Below are 17,531 nucleotides of genomic sequence, written 5' to 3' on the forward strand. Positions count from 1 at the left end.
AAATAACAGAATGTTGTATCTAGTGGTTTTCTACTGCATTTGGCTGTAAGTTTTTAAATGGGAAATGCTGAAGTTAGGCACAGTTTAGTAATATTTACTATAATTATATCTTTGCTATTAGGGTATCTTGAATTTACCCAATACTGACTTGTGGGCTTGTATTTTAATGCAGTGGTCTCCAAACAATTTTGGTCATGCACCCCTGTAAAAAAAAGTAAAGAATTTTTTCAGCACGCTCTCCTGGCATGCATACATATATATATATATATATATATATATATAAATGATATACATGTGCTAATATATTATGTAGAAATAGAAATTAAAAATGGATGAGATAAAGATGAAATAAACACTAGGTTAAAAATATTTTAGTTATTAATGTTGCCAAAAAAAAAAGTTCTTCCTGCACCCAATGGTATTATACAAATACTGGGGTGTGCAGATCCCGTTTTTGAGACCACTGGTTTAATCTATAAATAAGACCTAGAGGTTTATAAAAGCATGTTTAACACTTCCTCCAATAAGCATTCACAAAGAGATTTTTCTGGTGCTTATGGTTCCCACGCTTTGACTGAGAAGTTAGTAAAGCATTGTAAAAGACTGACAAAAAGTTGGTTGTGTTGATGCCTTTATAAATTTGATATATTTATCTTTTATAAGTATAAATAAGTATGTATTTATAATAACTACATATATAATAATACTAATATTATATATACATTTATAACTCCAGTACTGACAGAATTCATGCTACTGCAGTGAAGATTTATAGAGCTCCTTGTCCCTGTTGTCTGTTAATTGTTGTAAACAAAAAAGAGCAAGGGGCCTATCTTAGGTTAAAATGTAATCCTTTCACTGTAATATCTGCAATGAACTTGAGAATAAATCATTTGATCTCAATAATGTTAAATTGTAAAATGGTGGAAGAAATAATAATATTTAATATAAGTGTGTTCTTCCATATTTTTAAAAAGTCAACCCTCTCTTCTGTTACAGGAATATGAGGCCTTAACCAAACAACCATCTTGCAATCCAGATGTTTGGGTGAACCTTGCCTGTACATACTTCTTTTTAGGGATGTATACACAAGCTGAACAAGCAGCCTTGAAAGGTGAGATGCTTGTCTGTGATGGAAAGGACTACTTGCTAACTTCAACACTTGAACTGATTTCCAGATGAAGTATTCAATGTGGTTTTTTCATAGGAGTAAAGGATATTTTGAATAAAGGTGGGTTTTTTGTTTGACTTTTTTTTGGTTTTTGTTTTTCATTTCACAGGAGAGTTATGGTGCAGTTTGCTTCCTAAAAATACCTTGGGCAGGTGGAGCAACTGTAATTGAAGGAAACAACTGGAAAATAATTTCTCTTATTAATTTCTAAATACAAAACCCAGCATATGCTGATCCCCATGGTTTTGACTGGTTCCATGTCTCTGAGCCAGTGCAGTGAAATTATCAAAAAATAGGCATCTGAGAGAGTTCAGCATTCTCCCTGATGTGGACAAGAATTCTGCTTACATAACTTGAATGGCTTAGTAGGTCACCCTCTTGCCCTACAAGTCAGACAGTAGGTATCTGACTCTTCAAGGTGTGGAGGTCGTTGCAGTCGCATTGTTAAATTTCTACTTTAGTCTTGAACACGCATGAGATCATTTAAAGAAGAGGAATGGAGATTAGATTCCAAGACAATTTTTACAGTCTAAAAATGTTTCTGCAGTTTAATTTTGTTACCCAACATTTTCTATTTATATTGTTTCCCATAACCGCAGCATCGCTGCTTTTGAAGTGGAATTAACAGTAGTGATCCTCTCAGTCAAGATCTGACAATTGCTTTTTTAGGGCAAAACTGTTATCAAAGTATGGGTATTTTCTCTTTTATTTCTTTTTTTAGTCTTCTGGTCTTGAGCTGAAATTAGAGTAGGGAGAAAATAATTGTGTACTTTCTGCTATTGCCAAAGAGTGCCTTCAGAAGGGACAGTTTAGTAGTATCTTTTAGAAATAATTAGATTTTTGTATCACTTTTAAATCTTCTGAAAGATCATGCTGAGCTTGAATCCCACAACTGGCGATGTTTTGCTTCCAACTGTAAAAAGTTTTATGCACAACTGTTTCAGAGGTGTGTAAATTTCCAGTGTTCACAGAAAATAATTTAATCTTTACTGTACCACAGATTTGAGTTTTGGAGATTACAATCTAGGACTTGTTGTCAGCTTCACGTAATGTGAATTACAGCAATGTGTTCTAGAGATGACAGACACACAGCTGGGCATTCATCTTTATTAACTGTGAGCTGTCAGTGAGGGAAGGGTAATTTTCAGGTTAGTTTGTAGTAGTGTGGTGAGTGGCAGGGTAGGGGGTATGGTTAGTGGTACACTAGTGCAAGAGGACAGGGCAGGAATACTAAGAAAGGAGTGCAAACCAAACATAGCTGAGGGAGGAACAGAGAATAACTGTGTGCTCACACTAGTGATATCAGTTCCTGATTTTATGTAATTGTTTAAGAAGGACAGCAAGCCTGTGTTTTTAGTGAGGTAGTAAAGCTTTCTTGAGAGTATTGTAAAACCAACAGTTTCTGGCCTCTTAAGTTTGGTCAAGCTTGGAGGCACTCACAGCTGAAGATTTGTGACACTTGTCCTTTCGCCATTGAAGGCTTCCAGGTGTTGTGTATTTCCACTCCTATTGCTTCAGTCTTTCTTGCATTGAGGTTGAACCATTTTATTTTCACTCCAGAGAGATCCTTGTTTAGGTTTTCTAAGCATTTTAGGATTGTACCAGTGATGGCCATTTGCAATGTGTTATTGACAGTTGATGTCATAACATCTTGTGATCTCTTCTATGGTTTTGCAAAGATCCTGAAGAGGCAAAATATTTCATTGGATATAAAGGCAACAGGTGAAGTCTCTAGAACACCACTGTTTATCCAGTACTGCCTTGAACACTGCTGAAAAAAGTAGTGTTAGTGTTGGGCTGCTTACCATTGCTATTTTGGGATTATTTTGCCTGAATCCTTGCATACTGCTTGCTGTTCATTGCTGCAGTTATGCTGAGTCCCTGAAAGTACAATGGTGCTAAAACATACGAGGGAGAAATATATTTTCAGCTATAATTCTAAATTTCTACAGTGATAGAATCTCGGTGTGAGAGGGAACATAAATGTCAGCTAGCTTTCTAGAAGAGATTTTCCACAAAACGTGTAAATACCTAGAGATCAAATAGCAGTTCCTTCTTGCCATGTACTGTTACTTAAAAGAAAATTGTTAATGGTTTGGCAAAAAATACTTAAAAAATAGGAAATTAGCATTAAAATCCATGAGGTAATTATTGCATTTCGTACAAGATATATAGTCCACAGTCTCTTGTGGAGCAAGGTTTTATGTTTATTTTATAATGGGTGTAAAGTGTTCTCCTAGCTTGTCATTACTTAATTAAAACTTCATGGTACATTCTCTCAGGAAAGAATAAATCTGTATATCAAAAGTCACATAAACAGAATTACTGCAAATATAACCTAAGAAGTAGAGCAAAAAGGCAATAAAGAAAAAATTCTTCTTTGAAGGTTTTTCATTAGAGCTGTACTTTATCTCCCTTAGGCTTTCTTCCAAATTCCTTTCAGATATTTCTGGCTTCTCCTTTTTCCCTGCTGTCCCCTTACATTACAGTTACTAATGTTCCTGGGTCTGAAGTGAGGGTAGAGTTACTTTGAGTCAGCTACTGTTATTTCATAGTCATCCCATAGTGAAGCTGCCAAGTGATGCTTTGTTTACTCCTTTTGAATCTGTGCTGTCATATATTGGCTGAACATATGTTTCCATGCTGTATGCTAGCCCATCTAGTCTTGGGAGAATAAGGCTGAAAGTCTTCATCTTGGTTTACTAAATAATAATAAATTACATTTTTTAAGGAGTATTTTGCTTTATAGTTATACTGCATTTCCTAGTTCCTGTGTCTTGCATAGGACAAGTACCAGAAACTCAGCCTGGCACACTTGCACGGTGATCCTGGCAACGGAACCTTGTGTTTAGCCTGCACAGTGCTCTCAGAAGCTGTTGGCTAGCACTGCATTAAGAAAAACACAAGAACTAACAGTGTTCTTTTAAACCACAAAATGTGCACGTAAGTGGGGCTGCAGTTAAATCTGTTATGAAAAACAGGCCTTTTAGGATAAACAAAATTTTACAATTAAATTTAAGATTCATGCACAGGCAGGGTTGTGTTGCTGAACCAGTCATTAAAGAAATCTTCTCTTTTTTTCCCTCCTCCCTTCTAATTTTTCATGGGTAAAGCTTTGTAATTAGTTTACTTCTTCACAACTCTGCGTGTGTCAGATCTGTGTGTGGTTTCACTGAGCACAAATACTTCTCATTTCACAGCCTATACTGGAAGGAGCAATACTGTATAAAAGCAGAACACAGATGAGTTAGGAAGAAAACCACATTTTCCAAACGAGTTTTGCTTATGAATGTACTAATGTTTGCCAGGTGTCAGTCATAGTCACTGGTGAAAATGTGCAGTTACCAGTGGGCATGGAAAAGTTCCTGGGTTTTCTTTTTCTTTAGACTGCATGTTCCCCTACATGCAAAATTATCTGTTTTCTTGCTTGTACTGTATCTTTTTGAGAACAGTAGTTAATTTTCATTGCATTTTATCTGTAGTTTTGAACCAGCAGAGTCTGGTACATGGAACTTTTCAAGTGAGGAAGTGAAAATACTAATTTATACATATTTCTGCTTGAGCATGACTGAAATGAAATGTGTATATATTGCAAATAACAACATAGTTGAACTGGCTTTTGAGTGTTTTGGGAATGGGAAAATTTCAACTAATGTCCTCTATATGTTTCATTCAAGAAAATTCAGAACAGTTGCACTATTCAAGTGGGTGGGACTATGTTTTTTCCAACCATTTTTCCCATACCCTTGCATTTTTCCTCCATCAGTGAAACTATGGTTCTTGGGCACAGAGGGCTTCATTCAGCTACTGTATTCAGGTGAGCATGGTGGTGTTTCTCAGGAGCAGCAAAAATAAGGTTTCCTCTGGTCCTGTTTTCTGTGCTGGCTGGCTGGAGCCTTCTCAGCACAGTTCCATTCCTACCAGCTTCTGCTTGTGTATGTTTTAAGATACGTTCTACGTCTGTTGATTTATGAAGTGCTGCTATAGCATATGCATTATGTTTGCTAGATGGTTTTTGTTAATGCTGGATGTGTGACCAGCATTGCCCTGCGCTCTTACAAGAGGGCACAAATGACAGATTGTTCATGACTGTATTTCATCATCTTCTTACTGCCTGTGGTGGCAATGTGGAACTTGCCAGGAATCTGAGATGCCATTTCTAGTGAGCTTAACTTTTTTTTGTTTTATAACTATTGAACTAGATAACTGTCTTCACTATTATTATAGCTGTTTCTTATACTTTAACTAATACTCCTCTAAGGCCCTGTTCAGTGTCACCATGTAAAAATAAACAGAACGCTTTTAAGGTCAATGTCAGCAATGACTTTAGTGCCTGGAATATCAGCACTGATCATGCCAAAAATTCTAGTGTAGGGATATCAGTGTGTTTCCTAGCTTGAAAGAGAGATATCCTATCCAGCTGCCTCAGTGATGTCTTCAGCATCTGAAGCATGGTCCTCTCTGTTTCCATGCACCATTATCATCATGTTAATTATGATCCCTAGATTGCTTAGTATTGATCAGAGAAAAAGAAAAAAAAACCCAAACCCACGAACAAACAAAAGCCAACCCCAAATAACAACAACAATAAAGTACAGTCATCTTGAAAAAATAGGACAGGAAAAGAAGATTGGGCTTCCTTGTGGCATTAATAGATCAGTGACAAAGAAATTCAGTAGAACAGAGAGTAATAAAAGGGCAGGCCTAATGTCCCTTAAAAATAATTATCGCTGATGAGGCAGTTGTATCACTTCCTTCAGTGACTAACAACAGCTTTATCCAATATTCGTAACCAAATCCTTTTTGGAAACTAATCTGACCTTCTGACCCCATATCATATGTTTCCTCATCTTCCTGCATTTGTCACTGGGAGAAAAGAAACAGCTGATATTAAATGTTTCCATGGTTCTGTGTACTATATCAGCAGGAGGTTGTTGGGGTTTTTTAATTATTGTTTTGCCCACCCCCTTCTCTGTCTGGCATTAAATAAAAGTGTGTTATTTTCTAGAATATCAAATGGATGTTATCATATCATATGAAGAAGACATTTTTTTCTCCTTTCATATATCCATGCACACCATGAAAACTTGTGTTTCTCCTTTTGCCTGTTTTTAGGTGTAAAATAATGTGGACTAACCCTCCAGCTTTTGCCAAGAAGTAAATTATAATTTTGATGTCAGATCAGATGCCAGGTTTGTGAGGGCAGCACTTCAGTCATTGGTTGACCAGTGAAACAAAAATGCCCCAGTTCAGATTCTTGAGGGAGTCTTGGTTGCAAGTCACAATTTTCACAGTGAAATTAATGGTAAAACCCGCTCAAAGTAAAGAAAAAAGTCTACTCAGAAAGGAACATCGGTGTCTTTACCCATAGTACTGTGATTATACAGTAGTTATTTTCAATGTAAATCCCACAATCTATCCTGCTTGTATTTTTGGAGTCTTTGATGATCAGATATTTTGAATCGTGAAGGGTGGTTGTGGCTGGTTGAAGTTTTGCACTAAAGCACATGTGGGGTCCATGTGCAATCCTTCTAAATTTTGGTATGAAAATGTGTCAACTAATGTCAGGGAAAATATGGAGTTACTACAGTATCATTGCTGACAGCCTTTTGAAGAACATACATTTAAATTAAGGTACTCTAAATGGATGAAATAATTTCTAGAATGTGTTGTCATGTCAGTTATACAACTGCTGCTTATACAGGATTGACTGTAGAACAGAAAAGATGTTGTGGTTTTATGAGAACTCTCTCATACCACCTTTGCCTTTTGCAACTTCTCTGTTCTAGCAGTTCTTTAAAGGTACAATTCACTGTCCTCTTTTTTAGGAACTTGATTAAGTAACATATGTTGAGAAGGAGAAGAAGAGAGAAATAATTGTTGTGCCTATCAGAAGTCGGTTGACAGCCTTACACTGCCAACTTGATGAGACTGGTCTGGGTTTTGGCATTGCTCGCTGTGTTACAAAGCTCACTTACTGTGTAAAGAAAGAGTAAGAAATCTGGAAATCTCTCCCTAAATTGCTTTAAAAAAAAAATCTAACTTATTATTAGAAAATTCTGTCTTGGAGGGGGAAGAGGAGAGGTTTTGGTGGTTTGAACCCTCTTTCATGGTTTAGGATATCAGGAAAATTATAGCCTTGTGTTACAGACCATTGCTTTGCTAACTCTGCACATTTGTGGCTTCATAAATAGAGTAAGTAGTTCTGCTTCTTGTAAAGAGTCCCTGTACATCCCTTCTGTGGAACATAGGTCGCCAGCTGGTTGGTCTGAGTTAGAATGAGAGTGATTATTAACTGAGTAAGCTAAAGAAAATACAGAAAACAAGGGAAAGCTTTTTGGAAGACTGCTTGCAAAAGAAATTAATAGCTCTGTTGGATGAGGACCTTTGCCACTCTCAGTGAAACACGAGTCTATCTCCAGTGACTTAAAGCTCTACAGTTAATAATTTGTGTCATATGAAATGAGTTAAATGGAATTACTGGTCCTGCTAGAGCAGAAATTTCATGATCTTTAGTGGCTGCAGAAGTGAAATGTCTCCTTTAAATCTCTCAGCATATCTTAGTTTGAAACATAGTTGCTGTGACTGCGGGATTCTTTGATGTGCCTTTTGTTACTAAGGACAGAAGAAATATTAGAACTAAGTATAATGCTTATGTAACATATGCATATGTAACCAAATGGTAGCAGCCGTGGGTTTTACAATATGCTGCAAGTTGATAAGATTCTTAAAATTATGAATCACAACTTAATTCAAATAAGACCTATCATAGAAGGAGCCTTGATTATGTCTGTTGCTGCTTTTTAGTTTGTAAAAGGTGCTCTGCTCTGCTGTGTGTCAGTTGTGCAAAACCAGAGAACTATCCAGAACGCCCTGCGGGCAAATGATAGTGCAATTCATACAGGTTTTAAGGCTCATGGAAAGCAGAGAATGAGCAGGGAATGAAGATGGGAAACAGGAACGCCTTTCAAGCACTCTAAAATTGGTAGAACCTTCACCTGGGCTTGACCTGCATAGAACTGTGCTTGGTGTAGTTAATGAAAGAATATGGTGCATGTATGTCTGTTGAGAAAGGGAGTTAGGAAGAGGCACCCCAAGTTGTTCTTTGCAGTGATACTTACTGAATTTTCCTTACAGCTCCTAAGAGTCGTCTCCAGAACCGTTTACTCTTTCACCTGGCACATAAGGTATGATGTCTTTTCTTCACTCATTCTTTGTTTTTTTTTTTCAATTGGGTAATGTGTAATTCATGCTGGCAGCCTGGCAGAATAATTAAAATGTCTGTGATGGCAGGAGAACAAACATTTTTTTACAACTACCCTACTGTATTCAAATGTGGAGGAGAAAGTAAATGTGAAAACATGATCTCAGAATAGATGCTCTCAGCATGTATCTAAGGAAAGTTTTACCAACTTACTCCATATAAGTCACACAACAGGAACCTGGTGGTTGTTTTGTTTACATGGAACCTGAGACTTGAACAGAATCAGAAATTTATAAGTCACTATTTTTATTTTTCTTTGAAATGTAACACATTTCTCTAATTTGCAGCTTTTATACTTAGCAATTTTGAGGAAAGTAGTCTCTATGCTATTATTGATCTTCCTAAGACATTCAGTATCCAAGACATAATATTGTTTATAGCATGAAATATACTTTAACTTCATCAAAAATTAAATGCCTATTTCACTTACCATACACAACTATATTGCCTTCAATTTGTTTTTATACCATCCTGTTTTGAATTTAAGTACTGTGCTGCTCAAGAGACTGAGATTTGTGTGAAAGAAAGTGTAACTCCTGAATGTTAGCTTTGATGTTCTCTTTAATTAAGTGTTAAGTTTGAGAGAGAAATCTCAAAACATTTCTGTAGTGACACTGGCACTTACAGATGTCTCTGATAAAGAGAAGTTGAATAATTCCTAGTTTGTGTAGTCAATCTTTGGACATAATGGTGTTTACAAATAAATGAAGCCCACTGCTGTTCTGTTAAGCACATTCTCCTGCCTTTGTATTGGAGTATCAGTCTGTGACTAGCTCAGAGAGCAAGGAAAAGGATTTGACAAAAACTGAGCAGATAAATGAAAAACAAATCTGTAAAACCAAATTTGCATGTAAGAGAAATTTGTAATTACTGTTGAATCAGCAGAAACAGCAAAGGGAAGGCCTGGACTAAGTGATTCACTTAGATCGATTAGGTGAATAGCCTCAATTTTACTGTTGTAATACAATATAATGGGTATATTTTCTGTTCCTTATTTTCATCCTTGTGTATGGTTGTGCTGTACAGCAATGGTTTTAAAAATAAACTGTTTAGTTAAAGAAACTAGAATTTTTTAGGGGTTGATTAAAGAGAATTTATTAGGGCTGTAAAGAAGTCTTCTGAAAATTACTGCTGTTGTGTTGGCAAGCCTTGCATTTTCCTGCTATCCAGGAGAATAAGATTTGGATCTACAAACAGCAGAAGTTTTGCTGGCTTAAACAATAACAGTCAAATCTTGTGTTGCAAAATTCTGTTTTTGAAATAATTGATTCAGCTCTTTTCCTCTTATCCATCAAGGCATCTGTCATGTAATTATGTCTAAAACACACCTTAAAGGAAAACGTGTACTTAGTTTTAGCCTCCCATTTCTCTAGTTTCAACTGGTCTGCTTCTTTAATGTTTGGCTTTCTCCACTGGTCACATTAACTTTAAAGTAATAGAGGTTTTCCAGATGTTTAATATGAATCACCTGCTGTATGCCAGCAAGGACAGAACTAATCCAGCTAATTAACTTTTTCCCCCGCCCCGTCACTGAACTCTTCGAGAATGTGTCAGGTTTGTTTTGGTTTTTTTAGTTCAGTGATGAGAAGAAACTGATGAGCTCTCACCAGAATCTGCAAGACATTACAGAAGATCAGCTTAGTCTGGCATCTATCCACTACATGCGGTCCCATTACCAAGAAGCTATTGATATATACAAGCGCATTCTTCTGGAGAATCGGTGGGCATCTCCATGTATACCCTACTGCAGTGTCTCTGATGGTGTTTGAATTCCATTTAGCTGCTTGGTTTCTTATAGTAGGAATTTTCCCCAAGTACTTTGTGTCCCTTTTCCACAACAAAATGAGCACAAGATGCAGCCCCCCACAATTTGTTCATTGCTAATCATTGTTGGAAAATGCATGTTTAAGTCAGCTCTCCATTGTGGGCTTTTAGTGAGATTTTTGTGTAATTCATTCTGAGACTTTTTAAACTTATTTCTTCTGAAATTATATGTAGTTATATACCTGCTTTGTCTTTAGGGTTTGTGGGGGTTTTTTTGGGGGGGGCTGGGGGGTGTTGGGTGGGTCCCCCTTCTGACAGCCAGTCTGGTGACCCTTGCTTGTTATTACTGACTTCTCCTTCACCTTTTACCCTTTCTAAAAAGTGTTCAGTTCTTAATTTTACATAGAGAGTTCCTTATTCCATTAAGCCCAAAATTCTTTCCGTTTCTATTTATCCTGCTGTGGCACTTCTTGATGTTTTTTTTTCCTATCATATTCTGCAAGTTTTTACTATTGAAGTGGCTGGAAGTATTCTTTAGTAAAAGAGAAACTGGTGTCCCAGAATATGTAGCTATCTTTCAGTAGTATCTCCCTTGAATGCTTCAGAGAAGTCCATCTTAATGTATGGAAGTATGTCATGTAATGCCTAAGGAAGAGATTTTAACTTCCAAGTCCTCTGTAGAAGAAATCACTCAAAGCTAAATGAGTAACCATCATAACAATTATCCTTTTATTTATTGCTGCCACAAATGCCTGTCTTATTTCTGTGTCTAGTTCTGGCTTGATAGCTTGTAATGGTGAGGAGTTTTTGAATAATTGTACTTGGTGTAAGATAATAATATCCATTAAAATATTTTCAGTTTTACGTACATATTAAATATCTTTGCACATACTGCATAGAAAATCCTGTTCTGCCACACCAAATGAGTGTTTGTCTTCTGTGCATTTCCTTAGTGTGAAGTTGCCATTGTTTCTCAGATTTGCAAACCAAGAACTGTATAGGGAATTCTTTAAAGCTGCAGTAGATGCTATGGAAAAAAACTAATATGAATCTGGATCTGTGGAATCTTACCTAACAAACTAGAGCTCCAAAGACATATAATAAGCATTTCTCAGAAACACGAGTTTTGATGTGCTTGTAAAAGATTTATAGACCTGTGAGAGCTTTGTCACTGATTTTATGTTCTGTAGTATAACTATCCGGTTGGATTTAATGTTTTCTTTAATCCCTTTTCCTGCAGGGAATACCTGGCTCTGAATGTATATGTGGCCCTATGCTATTACAGACTGGATTACTATGATGTATCACAGGAAGTACTAGCTGTTTATCTTCAGCAAGTTCCTGACAGCACCATTGCTCTTAACCTTAAGGCTTGTAACCATTTCCGACTTTACAACGGGAAGGCTGCTGAGGTATCCATTGGATAGCCCTTCTGTTCACCTTTGTTTTAGTTGAAGTGCAGGCTTCTTTTCCTTGCTATCTATCTTAATCAGCGATGTTGATAATGGCCTTTATCTTGTCATTGTGCCTTTCTCAGGAATGTCACCTATTTCACTTTCATTAGTATTAAGCCGTCTGTCCCCTTGTGTGCACAGTGGTCTTACAGATTTCCCAGTTCCCTTTTGACCTTATCTCTGTATGTCTTATCTAACTGCTAAAATCAGCACATAGAAGTGAGAAGGAAAGAATCTTCCTATGAGCCAGTTAGAACTCTCTATCAGCTTTGGGGCTCCTATGAAGCTCTATTTATACTGATGTGCCTTTTTGTTTTCATGTTAAAATTTTGGAATGTATATCATTCCAGGCAGAGCTCAAGAACTTGACGGACAGTGCCTCATCATCTTTTGAGTTTGGCAAGGAGCTCATTAAGCACAATCTGGTGAGCAGTGTGTTTCTTGGACTTGATTTGAACTGCAGTCATTTGTAGACCTTTTCTTGATGGTTCATAAAAAGGAATATTTTGGGAATTGCAGACCCAGTTGAATCTCTGCTGCTGTATAAGTCTCATTCCAGAAATCCTACCTGTATAATCAATGTGCTATCAAGTGTATTATTTTTTCCCTGAAATTTTTCCCTGACAGTTTGCAACTGTGTCAAGAAAATAATGCTGTTGTTTTTGTTCTCAATGGCATAGTAAAATAATTTATGTCCTGTAAGAATACCTTGTAAGGTATTTTGTGGAGCCAAGTCAATAAGGACACTGTAGAAACAAGTTAAAATGCATGACCCTGAACTTTTACGTAGTACTACAGCAGTGTGAGTGGAATTAGTATAACTCTGGAAAATGCTCTTCATCCAAAAAGTACTTAACAAGAAGTTCATAGGGGAAAAGATGCTGATAAACTCCAAAATACTTGTGCTTTCTGCAGTAAAATAGATGATGGCAGTTGCATGCTAGCATGACTTTTTTAAATTAACATTCTTTATTTTGAATGTTGGTCTCTGCCAACATCAAGAAAGTTTGTTGGATTTTATTGAAAGAACTGTCACGTGAAGCTAAAGTATAAAGAATCTACTGCTTCTGATCATTTTTGGATCTTGTGGCTTTCTAAATAAATTTAGAGTTGTCAGCCTAATTCTTTCATATTAATATATCATAAGCAAATTGTAATTCTGTATGTGTTCCCCTCTTGTCTCAGACCATATTATTCTTTAAAACCTTTGATACATAATGCATCACTGCTTTCAGCAGCTACAAGCTGAACTAAGTTAATCTTTACTGATGTATTAAATACTTTATATTCTTCAGGATAGATTGTCACATGTCATAATTCTATAGTTACATTAAAGCAGGGATTATGCTAACGTCAGTACCACTGCCCATTTTCCTACTGTTAATATAGAAATTTAAGGATTAATTTCTGTGAATTAAGACATCATAGAGAAGATTTTGATACACAGTTATCAATATGCTGTTTTTCTCTGCAGGTGGTGTTCCGAGGAGGAGAAGGGGCTTTGCAGGTTCTGCCTCCTCTGGTTGATGTTATTCCTGAGGCAAGACTGAATCTTGTGATTTACTATCTCCGGCAAGGTAAATACACCTTTTTCTGGTTCTTTCATAGCTTCAGGTATGTTACTCATTCATCTGTTCTCAACTGACTGATTATTTTTTTTTTTTGTTATTTGCAGTAAAGTGGAATTTATTTAATCTTCTGTTCCTCTGGAAAGTAGTGATGCAAGAGTTTCCATAGCTTGCAGAGAAGGGCTTTAGTTTGGTGCAGCCAAATACATCTACTTCATCAGAGTATTGGAGGTTCCTTCAGTTGTGGGAGATGGCTTTAGGGATGGTGGTGTTTATGTGTTTGTAGAGAGAGGACTTCTCCGCTGCCTGAATATTTGGGAATGGTAGGTGTATGTCCTGTGAAGGCAGGGATGGCTATTTCTGTAAATATGGCACAAACAGAACATGAGCCAAACTGACTGTGAACAAGGAAATCTTAAAGGTGCAGGAGCAGGCTATCCCCATGTGTCAAAAGATGAACTGGAGGGGAAGAAGACCCACCTGGAGAAACAGAGATTTGGCGGGAACTCAGGAAAAAAAAAAGCAAACCAGTTTATGGCCTTTGGAAGAAGGGGCAGGCAACTCAGGAGAGGTACTACTGAGATTATGAAGGGACAAACCAGAAAGGCCAAAGCCCAACCAGAACTTAATCTGGCTACTGCAGATTAAGTTCCTTTGTAAAAGACAAAAAAATGTTTCCATAAATACATGAGAAACAAAAGGCGGGCTGAGGAGAATCGCCATCCTTTATTGGGGGGAGGAGAAGGGGGGCAAGGTGGGGAACATTGTGACAAAGGATGAGGAAAAAGCTGAGGTACTTAATGCTTTCTTTGCTTCAGTCTTATTAGTAAGACCAGTTGTTCTCAGGCTACCCAGCCCCCTGAGCTGGAAGGCAGGGACTGGGAACACAATGAAGCCCCCATAATCCAAGGAGAATGGTTAGTGACCTGCTGTATCATTTAGACACACAATTTTATGTTATTAAAATACATTACCCTGCCTTAAATCGTGTAAATTTATAGAGCTCTAGGAAAAGAACAGAATCAAATTATTGGTGAGAAGGGACCTGTGGAGATCTCTAGCACAACATTTTATTCAAGATAGGTCAAATTAGCACAGGTTGCTTAGAGCCTTGTCCAGACATGCATCTAGTCAGAACTTCCTCTGTTCAGCCTTCTGGCTAAGAAGACCAGTGGCATCATGGGGTGTATTAGACGGGGGTGTTGTTAGTAGGCCAAGAGAGGTCCTTCTCCACCTCTACTCTGCCCTGGTGAGACCACACCTGGAAAATTGTGTCTAGTTCTGGGCCCCTCACTTCAAGAAGGACACAGAACTCCTTGAAAGAGTCCAGCGCAGGGCCACCAAGATGATAAAGGAGTGGAACACCTTCCTTATGAGGACAGGCTGAGGGAGCTGGGCCTGTTTAGCTTGGAGGAGACTATAAATATGTAAAGGGTGAGAGTCAGGAGAATGGAGCCGGGCTCTTCTCAGTGATGGCCAGCCACAGGACAAGGGGCAACAGGTGGAAAGCTGGAGCATAGGAAGTTGCCATGTGAATATAAGGAGGAACTTTTTCACTGTGAGGGTGATGGAACCCTGGAACTGGCTGCCCAGAGAGGCTGTGGAGTCGCTTTCTTTGGAGATGTTCAAAACCCACCTGGATGTGTTCCTGTGTGATTTAGTCTAGGTGATCCTGCTCTGGCAGGGGGGTTGGACTAGATGATCTTTCAAGGTCCCTTCCAACTCCTAATGGTCTGTGATTCTGTGATCCAGGGTGCAATTAACCTCCTTTGCTGCAAGGGCACACTATCTGTCAGGACCCCTTGGTTGCCTTTTAGCCAATCAGCTGCCCCTGCCTGTCTTGTTTGGGATTGTTTCAAACCAACCAAGATACCGGACTTGCATTTTGCCTCCTTTGAACTTCATGAAGTTTCTTTCAGCCCTATTTTTTTACTCTGTTGAGCTTCTCAATAATTTGGAGCTTTCTCCCCTGTCTTATCATCTGCAAACTTGCTGAAAGTACTCTCTATCCTGTCATCTGAGTCATTAATATAAGACATTCAATTCCTGGGAGATTTGACTAAGTAATGAGCACCCAGTTGGGTTTTGTATGATGAATCACTGCCCTTCAGCAATCCAGCCAGTTTTCCATACCCTTATCTTACTTAGCCAGTCCTATCTCTCAAGTCTGGCTATGACAAAGATGTAAGAGACCATGTCAAAGACCTTGCTAAAATCAAGGTGTATACAGCATCCACTGCTATCCCCCTATCCATACGACCAGTCATCCATTGGGTTAGTCACTGGTAAATCTATGTCTGCTGTTCCCAGCCACCTTTCTCTCTAGTGTTACTGTGGCTAATATCACTGTAAGTAATACTGGTATTATTACGAAATATTTTGCTCAATAATATTAATAAGTCCTTGTGCTAAGTTACTATGTGACTGTTCAACGAAAATGGGTAGGAAAGCTGAGAGTTTGAAAGGAGCCTGGCAGTTCCAATGTATATTGTCTTAAATAACCCTAACGTATTGCCCCAACAAACCAAAAAAGGTTTGTTTCATAAGGATTGTTCCTATGGGCAGGTGGTGTGATGCTGTATTAACAAAATTTTGCCAGTAAAATGGGATCTTCACTAGGTTGGGTTACTAAGCAGACTATAGCACCAACATCTTTTTTGATTTAGGTAATGTTTAGATCTTTTCAGCTTACTTATTTATTGTGTGGGAATGAAGTTGTTTATTGAATTCAGACTTTACATTTAAACTTTTATACTAGTAATGTTTTTTCCTTGTTAGAATTATGATCAGGTAAGAGCTGCTGGACAAATTTTGAAATACTGATAAGGAAAAGATGAACTTTTCCTTCAGAATTATATTACCCTATCCTCCTTGAGGGGTAAATAAATATGAGAACAGAAAAGACATGAAGATGATGGATTTATTATCTTGACCTTGTACTACTGAGAAGGCAACCACAGGATTATGAACAAGGGGGCCAAGTCATCTCTACTAGGAAAATTGTAGTAATAAAGAAGCTATTACTCACTCCATGTTTGTTATTTGAGTTCTAGAAACCATCACCATTGTGATATAAATTCACAATGATTTATAGCTATCTTTCTCCTCCTGTCTGAATGCTTTATTTCTTAGTCTGCAACTACTGGGGAATGTGGTAGAGGATGAGTGATTTGTTCTAATACAGTGTGCTATGGGTTGTCATGCATTCTAACGTCTGGTATTTCAGATGATGTGCAGGAGGCTTATAACCTGATTAAGAACCTGGAACCTACAGCTCCACAGGTAATTGGAAACTCATGTCATGGCACATAAAGACAGAAGTTACAAGTCGGTATGAAATCTGCCACATACAGAACTGATATCCTGAGGACAGCTTGCCACATTCCCACTTTTAAATCTCTTGTGTTTTCCACCTTTTTATCAACAATAGACTTAATGCACATGCATAAAGTATTATATATGAGTACTTAGCATGTTTATTGCCATACCACCTGGGGTCAGTAAGAATACAGCTCTGTTCTGTGCAGAGTTGATTATAGTGAGCTGACCATTAGTGTATAGATAAAAGCCTGCTTCCAACTACAGCTGCTTGTCACTTCTGCCCTGGTGATGGTTACCATCCATAAGATCTACTAGCTCATATGCTCATGAGGTTTGTCCTGAAACCATTTTAATAAAAATGAGCTAGATTACATTAAACAGTTTAAATAATAGGTCTTTTTGAATTCCATTTCACTTTGGCTGCAGAGAGTGAAAACTGCAGTGTCCCTTGGCTGCTACTGTAATTTTCTTTTGTGGCTGTTCCAACATCTTTAGTCTCTGATTTATTCCTCTTTGCAGTTTATTTTCCAAAGGTCACATAGCTGGGCATGAAAGAGACTTTTCATGAGTTTGTGTGAGGATTAGATGGAAGGGAAAAGGAAAACCTCAAGAAAACAGATCTGGTGATTCTGTGCTGAGGATCGTCTTCTGCTCTTGCTTTTCACTTCTTGCCTTTTTCAGTATAGCAAGACTTATTTGAGCAGTTTTCTGCAGCTATTGGTTCTTTAACCTCTGTTTTGCCCCATATACATGCCTAATATAAATGACATGATACCATTTTTGATTACATTTTGAGATTAGTATCTTTGTGCTTTTTTTCCTGTTTTCTCATGTTTGGAAGGAACTCCCTACTAGGACTTTAAAAACTCCTTTTATGTCCTCCTTCGGTTAGCTCTTCTCAAATTTCATCTCTTTCATGACATCTATAGGATAATAATTTGGCATCTGTAGGAGAGTTGGTGTTAAAAAAAAAATAACTTAGCATAGCA

General features: G+C 37.6%; 1 protein-coding gene across 1 annotated transcript in view; it reads left to right on the top strand.

Moving 5' to 3' along the window:
• Positions 1 to 17,531, top strand: part of IFT56 (intraflagellar transport 56) — a gene marked incomplete at both ends in the record, with an annotated part of 48,716 nt that overhangs the window by 7,267 nt on the left and 23,918 nt on the right. Inside the window, 7 exons of the mRNA XM_084278618.1 lie at positions 1,000 to 1,114; positions 8,309 to 8,358; positions 10,010 to 10,155; positions 11,440 to 11,611; positions 12,004 to 12,078; positions 13,128 to 13,230; positions 16,448 to 16,503. Coding sequence (XP_084134744.1) covers positions 1,000 to 1,114; positions 8,309 to 8,358; positions 10,010 to 10,155; positions 11,440 to 11,611; positions 12,004 to 12,078; positions 13,128 to 13,230; positions 16,448 to 16,503 — 717 coding nt within the window. The remainder of the gene's footprint in view (positions 1 to 999; positions 1,115 to 8,308; positions 8,359 to 10,009; positions 10,156 to 11,439; positions 11,612 to 12,003; positions 12,079 to 13,127; positions 13,231 to 16,447; positions 16,504 to 17,531) is intronic.

Source organism: Gallinula chloropus (genome assembly GCF_964237585.1).
Source record: "Gallinula chloropus genome assembly, chromosome: 1".
NCBI classification, from domain to species: domain Eukaryota; kingdom Metazoa; phylum Chordata; class Aves; order Gruiformes; family Rallidae; genus Gallinula; species Gallinula chloropus.